The 10,698-nt window shown below is 57.5% G+C and overlaps 1 protein-coding gene across 4 annotated transcripts in view; it reads left to right on the forward strand.

Annotated features, from left to right (window-relative positions):
• The window catches only part of ELN (elastin), a 31,421-nt gene extending 21,522 nt beyond the window's left edge, over positions 1–9,899 (forward strand). For 3 of the 4 annotated variants that reach the window (XM_074345934.1, XM_074345933.1, XM_074345936.1), the window contains 12 exons: positions 723–782; positions 1,801–1,950; positions 2,034–2,093; positions 2,633–2,737; positions 3,403–3,441; positions 4,827–4,898; positions 4,984–5,040; positions 5,304–5,396; positions 6,089–6,127; positions 6,731–6,775; positions 7,160–7,189; positions 8,868–9,899. In XM_074345934.1, coding sequence (XP_074202035.1) covers positions 723–782; positions 1,801–1,950; positions 2,034–2,093; positions 2,633–2,737; positions 3,403–3,441; positions 4,827–4,898; positions 4,984–5,040; positions 5,304–5,396; positions 6,089–6,127; positions 6,731–6,775; positions 7,160–7,189; positions 8,868–8,911 — 794 coding nt within the window. In that variant the 3' untranslated portion in view covers positions 8,912–9,899. The remainder of the gene's footprint in view (positions 1–722; positions 783–1,800; positions 1,951–2,033; positions 2,094–2,632; positions 2,738–3,402; positions 3,442–4,826; positions 4,899–4,983; positions 5,041–5,303; positions 5,397–6,088; positions 6,128–6,730; positions 6,776–7,159; positions 7,190–8,867) is intronic. The other variant, XM_074345935.1, reaches the window with a different exon arrangement.
• The last annotated feature ends 799 nt before the right edge of the window (positions 9,900–10,698 follow it).

Here is a 10,698-nt window from a genome sequence, read left to right on the forward strand (position 1 = left end):
GGCAAGTCCCCTCTCTGGACCCTCAGGATGTCAGCCTGGGAGGCAGTAGAACTCTGCTCAACCAGGCTTGAGGGGCCTCATTCAACCCCCAGGGGCCCTTCCGGTTCTGATCAGGTGGGAGGGCCTGTTTCAGCCTTTGGTTCCCCTGTACGCTTTCTCCTCCTCCGTCAGAGGCGAAAGGGAGATTAAGAATCACAATGAGATTAAATTACCTTCCTTGGTTATTTTTTCCCACCAGAAGTTTTCTCTTCTGCATTCCTTCTTCTTTCTGGGAGGAAATTCCCCTTTTGAGTTTCCCCCCAAGAAATGAGCTGTTTCCTCCAATAGTTTTGGATACAGGCATGACTAGAATCTTTTTATAATTAATATCACCTTCAGCAGAAAGCTCCCCAGATCGTTAAGACTGGGGTTTAGGAGCAGAGGTACGCCTCTACCAGTCACAGCTTTGGGCTCCCCTCCATCACAGGCAGGGCTGGGAGGTCGCAGTCTCCGAACAGCTTCTCAGGGAAGGGACGGGCCCAGAGTGGGCCATCCTCAGGGTAGGCCGGTCTCAGGTTGGGCTCTGCCTCCTTCCTCTCTGCCTCTAGTGTGGAGAGGGCTGTCTGGGAGAGGGGTTAGTTCCCTAGAGGTGGTCTCTGAAAGGTCTCTCCACTGTAGGGGATGGGGGAGCATGGGAGGGGTGCTGGGGACCATTCCCTGATCCTCACTCCTCACCTCTCCAGGAGTGGTGACTCCAGCAGCTGCCGCCGCTGCCAAAGCAGCCGCCAAAGCAGCCCAGTTTGGTGAGTGTCCCTGCCGTCAGTTTTGCCTCCAGCCCTCTTCCTAGAGCCCTGCTCCCTCGTGTCCCTGCTCTGCGGTCTGGCAGCCTCCTCAGCTGTCACATTCTGGGCGTCCTCGCAGACTTTGGCCCATCTGACCACTTCGGGGATGGGGGTGAAGTTTCTGATTAGGAAAACAAAGTGACAACAGGCACCACCGGCGAGCCCTCCAGGACCCAGCCACCACCCTTCCCAAAGCCCCTGCTGCCTCCCAGTCTGGCTGGGGCCTTGTCCCGCTTCTGGAACAAATGCTGCTGGGCTCCTCAGGGCTCCCACCCATTTCAAGCAATGGCAGTATTCTTGCTCCCTGACAAGGTTCTCCATCTCTTGCTTCATCTGAGGGCCCTTGGGTAGTCCCAGGCTCCCACACCTTCCTGAAAAATGGCACAACAAAACAGCTCACTTTAGAACCCAACTGTATGGCAGGCCCTGGGCTGGGGGGAGAGGGGGCTTGCATGCCCGAGAAGTCTTAACTTCAGGTCTGCTGACCCCTAAACTCACATATGACAAACAACCCTTTTTAATAAAACTGCCATTTGCTGAGGTAATCCTTACACCAACCTATGAAACTGGTACTGTTTATACCCATTTCACAGATGTGGAAACTGAGGCTCTGAGAGCTTAAGTGACTTGCTCACAGGCACACAGCTAAATGGTGGCTGAGCTGAGATTTGAAGCCAGGTCTGCCTGTTTTTCAGAGCTCCATTTACTACATTAGTCTGCCTCCTTCACCCTCAGAATTCTCAGATGGGCCCTTTTAACTCCAAAGGTCAAGAACTCCTGATCCTGCACAGATCTCATGTTAAGGAAGAGGAGGCTAAGGCCCATCAAGGGAAAGTAACGTCCAAGTTCACACATCAAGTCTGTGCCTGGGTGGAACAAGAACCCAGGGCTCCTGACTCCCAGTCCACTGCTGTTTGCATTGGCTTCTGCCCAATTTGGTCAGGACCTGGTTAAGGATTAGCTCTTCTATTTCTTACAGGGTTAGGCCCTGGTGTTGGTGTGGTTCCTGGTGTTGGTGTGGCTCCCGGCGTTGGTGTGGCTCCCGGCGTTGGTGTGGCTCCCGGTGTTGGTGTGGCTCCCGGTGTTGGTGTGGCTCCTGGCGTTGGCATTGGCCCTGGCGGTGTTATAGGTAAGCTGTGTGAGTAAGAGGGCCTGGGGAGCCTCTGAATCCTCCATGGGTGCCATCCTTGAACCCTCTCTCTCTTCCCCCAGGAGCAGGGGTCCCGGCTGCAGCCAAATCTGCTGCTAAGGCAGCCGCCAAAGCCCAGTTCCGTGAGTGCCATCCACACCCCAGGAGCCCAGGGCTGGCCCAGTGTGGCTGAGCTGGGCCCCAGGATATGCAGCCTCTCAGGCCCACCCTGTAGTCTTCTTAGGCCCCCAAGGCAGCAGGCAGAGAGATCCAAAGTGCAGATGTGGCATAAGGGAGACCCGGGTTCGAGTCCTGGGTGCCATACTAGCTGAGTGGCCTCCAAGTTTCCTGTCTTCCTGTGTGAAGTGTGGATACTGACGGCACCTGCCACAGAAGCTTGTTAGGAAAAATAAATGAGTTCATCTACGAGGGAGGAATAGGAAGTTAGGCTGGAAAGGGTGCTGGTGTCCAGAGTGTGCAGCCCGAAATACCAGCCTGGGGAGGGGCTGGACTCGCTGGTCAGTGGGAGGTTTAGGAAGACCATTCTGGCAGCAGCGTAGAGGGCAGATTCAGGGGGAGGAGGCCCCTTCTCTTGGGGCCTGACTCAGCTTCCTGGGCAGGACACCCCCAAAAGGGCCTGCTCCCTGCCTGCTGCTGCCACCCAACTCCCCATCTCCCCCAGGGGCTGCCGCTGGGCTTCCTGCTGGCGTTCCTGGATTTGGAGTTGGTGTCGGAATTCCTGGATTTGACGCTGGTGTTGGTGTTCCTGGCTTTGGGGCAGGGGCAGGTGAGGGGTCTTCTAGGGGCTGAGCAGAAATGCCCCCTGAGCTCAGAGGAGGGAGGTCTCCCAGAACATGCCCAAGCTCCCTCACTCAGAGGTGGGTAGTTAATTCCCTGTTAAGTTCTCCTGAGCAGTTAGAGAAAACTAGGGTGACAGATGGGGGCAGGGCCAGGTGAAGGGGACCCCAGGCTGCCAGATTTCAGAGTTTCTGTCTTCTCAGTGGATGGGTGGCAAGACTCCAAATTGAGAAGAAGCCCACTACCCAAGAAAGGAGGATGGAGGCCCCTGGGTGGGTCTCCCAGGGTGAGCCAGCCTGGCTCCCCTTCCGTAGTGCTGGCAAGGGGACCACTAGGAACTCCAGTTCTTCACCTACTGGTTACTGAGCCTGCTATGTGTCCAGCCTCTGGCAGACTGCACTGGGCCTGGAGGAGACAGGAGAGGATAGGTGGAAGGAGGAGGCACAGTTCAGCCCTCAAGCACCCCCAGACCAGACTGGCAGAGGCACAGTTATATGCTGGATGAACTCCTGGCTGGGGAGTTATAGCTTCAGGGCTTTGCGAGAAGCAAAGAAGGCTGAGGAAATCAAAGAGGGCTCCCTGGGGGAAGCAGAACCTCCAGGCACAGAACTCAGCTGCTGACCTCCCCACTTTTCCTTTTGCCCTTTTCCCCAGTGCCTGGACCCCTGGCTGCAGCTAAAGCAGCCAAATATGGTAAGTGCACCCCACACACCGCCCCCCACACCCCACCATCCCTGAAAGTACCTGGTCACCCATCTCCTCTGCTCCTGGGCAGGACCCAATGCCCAGAGTCTACGGCGCAGAGCTGGGACAGTCAAGATGGAAAAAGGCTGTTTCTAGGACACATTATTGATGGTTTCGCAGACCTGGCTCCAGCCCACTAAATGCCTAGCGTGCCTCCAGCACCAGGACAACCAAAACCGCCCCTCACATTTCCAGCCCCACCCAGGGTGAGGGAGCAGTTACATCCTGGTGAGGACCAGGGTCTTTCAGACCCCTCAGGCCCTGACAGTTTCATTTGGCCTGAAGCCAGAGAGGGGCCAGGGCTGCAGTCCCAGGAAAGCCAGGACTCCTGCGCCCTGGCCCCCGCCTCCCTGTCAGCATGACTGCACCCGCTGCGAGCCACGAGGACGTGGCAGACCTGCCTGCCCCCCTACTTGGCACTCAAGCAGCCCTGCCTGGCCAGACCCACGCTGTCTGTGTCCCCCCGCATTCCTGGCCTCCTGGGATCTGGGCCGGGGCCTCTGCCAGGGAACTGCCAACCAGCCCTGGCTGGTCCACTTGGGGCCAATTTCCACCTTGGAAAATCCCAGCTTCCTCAGCCCCCACCCCCGGCGGGCCTGGTGACCCATGGGCCCTGCTCCTGTTTCTTACTGGCAGCTCTGCTGGCCTGCGTCTGCCAGACATTGCCAGGGAAACAGAGCAGTTAAGAGCTTGGGAGCCATTTCCTGCCCATGGAACCTTGAGCACATTGCTTAACCTCTGCTATGCCTCAGTTTGCTCATCTGCAAAATGGGGATGATAACAGTACTTACCTTCCTGTTGCACGAGACAACAAGCAGACTAATAAGGGTGAAGCACTAAGGACTGAGGGTTCCCTAAAGCGCCGGCTGTAACTCCTGCTGCTGCTGCTCCTAGCAGCTCTGTACCGGACAGGGGTTTGAACTCAGAGGACTTTCACAGATAGTGTGTCCTTTTACTCCTCAAAATACCTATAGGGTGATCAGGATAACGACCATCATCTCATTTAGGGAAATGGGGCTCTGGGGCTCAAAACCAGAACTGTCAGAACCTGAGACTAGTTCTCCCCTCTCGGCAGCTTGTGGCCACCACTGTGGGCCCCTGAGGCTCCCAGCGTCAGCCCGCGGGGCAGGGGAGGAGATGGGCAGACCAGGCTCAAGGGGGTCTGCCCTGGCCTGATTGCTCAGACCCGGGTGTCTGGGAATGGACGTCTGTCCAGTGCCCCTCCCACTGTGTCACATGGCCTCGGCCACCGGTCTACTTGCCCAGTGTCCCTGGGGTGAGGAGACCCTGTCCTTTGGAAATGGGGAGACTGACTTTCCGTCCTCTCTCCACAGGAGCAGGAGGGATTGGGGCTCTCGGAGGGCTTGGAGACCTTGGTGGAGCCGGTATCCCAGGTGGTGTGGCAGGTGAGTTGAAACCCCAGAACAAGCTGGGCCTTGAGGGAGACAGACCCGTGGAGAGTCCCTCCCTGAGCTCCCTCTGTGTCCCCAGGAGTTGGACCCGCTGCTGCTGCTGCTGCCAAAGCCGCTGCCAAAGCCGCTCAATTTGGTGAGCACTGGCTGGAGGTGGGGGCTGCTGCCAGGCCCCTGGGGTCTGGGGGGGCCTCTGACAATGCAGCACGGAGCATATATTCCCTGACCTGCCCCTGGGGCCCTCGGCAGCATCATCTCCCCAGGGCCCAGCCCACCTCCTGGCTCCACTAGGCCCCCCAAGCCCTGGGGGCTCAGACTCCACCTGGGTCCGGAGATGATAGCTCCACCCTCCACAGACACACCAGCGTCTCCCGCTCCTTAACACAGCTCTCTCCGCAGGCCTGGGGGTACCCGGTGGGCTCGGAGTCGGAGGACTGGGAGTTGGAGGTCTTGGGGCCGGTGGAATTGTCCCAGGGGTTGGGCCCTTTGGAGGTAAGGGGTGCTCTGGAATCTGTGTGTGTGTGTGTGTGTGTGTGTGTGTGTGTGTGTGTGTGTGTGTGTGTGTGTGTGTAACTGAGGAGAGAGTGAGAGAGACTGACTTTCTTTTCCACCTTGCTCAAGCTGTCCTCTTTGCCTGAACCCCATCCCCACTTGATCAGCAACTCAAGGTCATAGTGGGCCCCGCCCCCTTCTCCAAGCTCGGCTCCGGCAGCATTTGGAAGGGTGTGAGCTGAGTGGCTTGGCTAGGGCTGCCCTTTGCACGTGGGCATCCCAATCCTCTCCCTCTCCTCTCTCTTTCAACCCACCCACCCACTTCAAGTGGGAGTCCATTAGGGTAGTGATGGCTACACCCTCCAGAAAGGAAAAGCAAAGCTTGGAGGGCAATTACTTTCCCAAAGTCTCTGCTGTCTTGGCCGGACCTTGTAGTGACATTTCTTTCTTGGGTCATCATTGCGTCTCCCTACCTGACCTGGCCTGACGTCTCTCCCTGTGTGCTCCATAAGGCTGATCACACAGTAGGGGCTTAATAAGGACTTCTGGAAAGATGGATGGATGAAGGAGGGTAGGGGGTGGTGGAAGGATGGTTCAGTGGGTAGATGGTAAATCGGCAAGCAGGTCAGGAGGGGGACAGGACTCTGGGAGGAGGGGATTCTCCTGAGCCCTCATGCTTCCCATCTCCCCAGGTGTGTCCCCAGCTGCAGCAGCTAAAGCAGCCAAATACGGTGAGTTGCTCCTCGTGCCTTGCTCTGCCCCAGCCTACAGACTGCTTGCACCCCCCACCCCATGGCCCTGGCCCCAGCTCAGGCCTCAGTCCAGCTCACAATACCCCTGAAGGTTGGTCCAGAATATCCTTGACCCCAGGCCTCAGAGGGGATGCTCAGGGCCCCTTAAACATGCCTGGCCCTGACCTCCACCTGCCCTGTTCTCATGTGCCGCTGGCCTTGGAGGTGTCCTAGGAGCTGCTAGGCCCTTCCCAATTGGAGGTAGGGGCCTCCTCCGCTGTGAAATTCTCAGTTCTCCCTGGCCCTGGAGGAGGCCTGGCTGGCTAGCAGCGGGGACTCCGGGGCTGTATCTAGCACAAGGACATGAGAGAGGGTGGAGGGGACAGTCCGGGAAAGGAGGCACCTGGGCAGGCCTCAGACACCAGGCTGACAAGCTGAGGCCATAGGGCCTCCTACCAGGACACCAGACAGGACAGGGTTTGCTAAGAAAGCTGCTTTGGCACTGGGAGAGGTGGCAGTGGGAGGATGGGGTCCCAGGCAGAGAGGCATAGGTGGTGAGGCTGGAGTCGGGCCACGCACACCAACTGCAAATCCCTCCCACAGGAGTTGCAGCAAGGCCTGGCTTTGGACTGTCTCCTATTTTCCCAGGTACGGCCAGGATCTCTGTCCTGGAGCTCTGGCCCTGTCCTTCCTCCTCCCCGGCTTCTTCTCCTGCTCAAAAGGGCTGAGCCAGGACCCGGGGGTGGACCCCAGGCCCTCAGATAGCAAAGAGCTGGGCCTCCCCTTCTCTCCCTCCCATGCAAGGCCAGGGAGCATCAGCTTTTTCAAAACACACGTTTCAGATGAAGCAAACTGAGGTTCAGAGAGTGCCAGGGACTCGCCCAGGTCACACAGTGAGCAAGCAGAGCTGAGGGCTCCCAACACCCAAGCCCAGAACTTGGCTCATCTCAGGCCAGGCCCATGCTTCCTGGAGAGGGCTTGGCGGGCTCCCCAGAAGTGGGCACGCTCACAGCCCCTCTCCTTGCCTTGCAGGTGGTGGAGCCGGGGGCCTGGGAGTTGGTGGTGAGTCTACCATAAGAATGAGGGTCCCATTTCAAGCAGGGCACTGAGCTCCTTCCTGAAGGTGGGGGGAGCAGATCCTGTTGAGGGGGCAGCTAGTATGGACATGGCCCTGGGCTGGCTCTCTGGTGTAGGCGCTTGAGGGAGCCTCCAGGGGAATCACAGAAGCTGAAAAGTCAGCCCTGGGATTTGGGGATGGGGCAAGGATCCCAATTCCAGGGGCTCCCAGCCTGGCACTTGACTGGGCACCAGGAGCAAGACAGGGGCCTGGGTCACCCAGGTCTTAGGATCCAACTGGAGAGACTGACAAGGTCCCATAGAAAAGGGAAGAGACTGTAGGGAAAGAACAAGGTCCATTCAAGCAGGTGATCAGGGAGGCTGAGCCTCGCGCCTGTCTGCTGGGGCCAGGCTGCCACTGGGAAGTGAGGCCAGGGTCTGACTACGGTGGGAGGAGGCGCTGTAGAGCTGTGCAGACCTCCAGAGGCAGGAGGCCATCTGCAAGGCGCCTGGCTGGACAGGAGAGTTGGGCTGGCAGCAGAGAGGCCTTCGGAACCTGCCGTACAGGATGGAGGCCCATGGTGGGGGTTCTGGGAGAGGCGGGAGGCCAGGCCTCCTCCCCAGCCCCCACCTTCCCTCCACAGGGAAACCTCCCAAGCCCTATGGAGGGGCCCTGGGAGCCCTGGGATACCAAGTTGGGTAGAGACTCAGCCCCTGGAAGTGGAGGGGAGGGAAAGACAGTTGGAGGGGTGGGGCCCATCAGCCTGGGAGACGGGGCAGTGTGTTTAGACAAGGCCTCGCAGAGAGTAGGGAGGCTGGGGAGCTAGACACCTTAACCATCCCTTCTACACCCAACACAGACACACAGAGCTGGGAGTGGGCTCAGGACCCTCCAGGCTTATCCAGGCCAGGCCTGGCAGCCCTCCCTCCTGATACTCACACCCACCCCTGCAGGAGGAGCCAAGAGAAAGAGAAGGGAGGAGGAGGAGGGAAGAACTGGGAAGGCAGAGAAGGAGAGAGAGAATAGAAAGCCCTGGAGTCAGGGGACTAGTGAGGCGGACCAGGCAGGGTCGGCAGACCTGGCCCAGAGCCACACCCTGGCTCCAAGATGCAGACATGCCTCTGGAAGTGTGTGGGGTGGGTTCTGATCACCACCCCTAGGCACCTCCCAACGATGCCCAAGAGACCCAGAGAAGCCCCAGTACCACCCCTGCAGTTGCTCAGGCTGTAGATTCCCTTCCACCCCCAGATGCTTCCCACTACACAGATGAGGCGGGCCAGGCCAGCGCAGGGAGAGGCAGAGGCAAGAGCAGGGTGTCCAGCTCTCAGTCAGGCACCAGCTGATGCTTGTGGGATGAGCTTAACGGAGATGGTGTCCTGCCCCACTTGGCTGCTCGCTGCCACCAGGTGGCGGTAATGAGCCACATCTAGCTCTGGGAGGGGTGGGAAGAATACCAGGCCCTATTACCAGACGGAGGTGCCTTGATGATCTGAAATGAGGTTAACCAACCAGACCCTCCCCAGAAGAAGGAGCATGTACAATGGAATGCCTTAGAGTTTGGCCTGGGGTTGTGGCTTCTTGCAGCCTCTGTTCCCCGTGATGAAGTGGATGCGAGAATAACCTGCAGTTGGTCGGAGGGGGCAAGGGCGGGACTGACAATTGTGTGTGCCTCCCCCGACCCAGGTGGGGCCTGCCTGGGGAAATCCTGTGGCCGGAAGAGAAAGTGAGCTTCCCAGGACCCCTGACTCACGACCTCATCAACGTTGGTGCTACTGCTTGGTGGAGAATGTAAACCCTTTGTGACCCCCTCCTTCCTTCCGTCCCATGCCCCCTCCTAAGTTCCCGCCCCGGGAGGGGTCGGGGAAGGCCGGGCGGCCTCAGAAATCCACAGGGCAAGGAAACAAGAGAATGGTGGCCAAGTGGGCCTGGGGAGGCCCCCACCTTCAGAGGCAAGGGGTGGGTGGGCTTGGCCCCCTGCCCCCACCCCCTTCCCACCCAGGAGCTCCCCCTCCACACACTCTCCATCTCCAGGGGAACTTGGTGCTACGTGCTGGTGCTCTCATCTTCCTGCGGGGAGGGAGGAGGGAAGGGCAGCCCCTTAGGGAATCCCCTCCCTGGGGCTCCTCTGAAGATGGTGCAGACACTTCCTGGGCAGTCTCACCTCCCCCTGCCCACCAGGACCCACCTCTGGCTGTGGTCCAGTTGGTACCCAAGCATTGAAACCCTCAAGCTGGATTCGGTCACACCATCTCTTGGCCCCCATGACCCCCTCTCCCCCACCAATCGCTATTCCCCATGTCTGGGGGCATTCAGGTCGGAAGACACCCCCCTCCATTGGAAATAGCCCTCTTGCTCTTGTGGAATTCATCCACCCATCTGTCCATCCATCCATCCGTCCTCGTCCCCATTTGGTTGCCTGGCACCACTAGCTGGCTGGGCGCCCCCATCATCAACTTGGTTAACCTGTCATGGCAGCCTGTGCCCGGCCTCCGCCCCACCACACACACCCCTACGAAGGAGCCCTGAGCCCAGGGTGTGAGGGGCTGTGCCGGCTGGGGCAGCAGGAATCTCCCCCCAACCTGGGTTTCCCCCCACGCAGTACTGTATCCCCCGTCCCTCCCTCGAGCCACTGTACTTCAGAGCATCCCCCCGCCCCGCCCATCTCTTTGTGTCTCGCTGTGATAGATCAATAAATATTTTATTTTTTGTCCTGGATATTTGGAGATTATTTTTGATTGTTGATGTTCTCTTTTGGTTTTATTTTTGTGGTTTATTAAAAAAAAAAAAACTCTTTTCTGATCTGGGGAGCTATATCCTCAGTAGAAAATTCATTTTAATCACTTTGGTATAACTGGATGAAACACATTTTTTTTTAAATAAGAAAAGAGAATTAACTGCTTCAAAAAAGACTAATAAATGAAAACCTTTTAAAGGAAACTGTGTCTTGACCTCCTTTGTAATCTCTCATCTGTCTCTATCTCCTGGGCTGGGTGGGGAGCAGGGCTCGGCCTTGGGGAACCCATTCAAGGTATATTTGGGGGGCTGCTTGCCAAACTCACCTGCTATGGGCTGCTGCTTCTTTTTTTTCCCCTAACTGAAGCATAGCTGACTCCCCACGCTGTGCCAGCCTCCGGGCACAGCACAGTGATTCAGCCCTACATTCTTACACACACTCCTTCTCATACTCTTCCTCATCACAGGTCACCACAAGATACTAAATAGAGTTCCCTGTGCCACAGCAGAACCTGGTTGTTCATCTGTTCCACATATAGTAGTTTGCATCTGCAAATCTCAAACTCCCAATCCATCCCTCCTCTCTCCCCACCATCAGCAACCACAAGCTTGTTCTCCATGTCTGTGAGTCTGCTTCTGTCCTGTAAACAAGTCCATTTGTGTCATTTTTTTCAGATTCTACACACAAGTGCTATCATATGAATTTGTCTTTTTCTGACTTACTTCACTTAATATGATCACCTCTAGGTCCCTCCATGTTGCTGCAAACAGCATCACTTCA

This window comes from Camelus bactrianus, chromosome 18 (assembly GCF_048773025.1).
Source record: "Camelus bactrianus isolate YW-2024 breed Bactrian camel chromosome 18, ASM4877302v1, whole genome shotgun sequence".
Classification (NCBI taxonomy): domain Eukaryota; kingdom Metazoa; phylum Chordata; class Mammalia; order Artiodactyla; family Camelidae; genus Camelus; species Camelus bactrianus.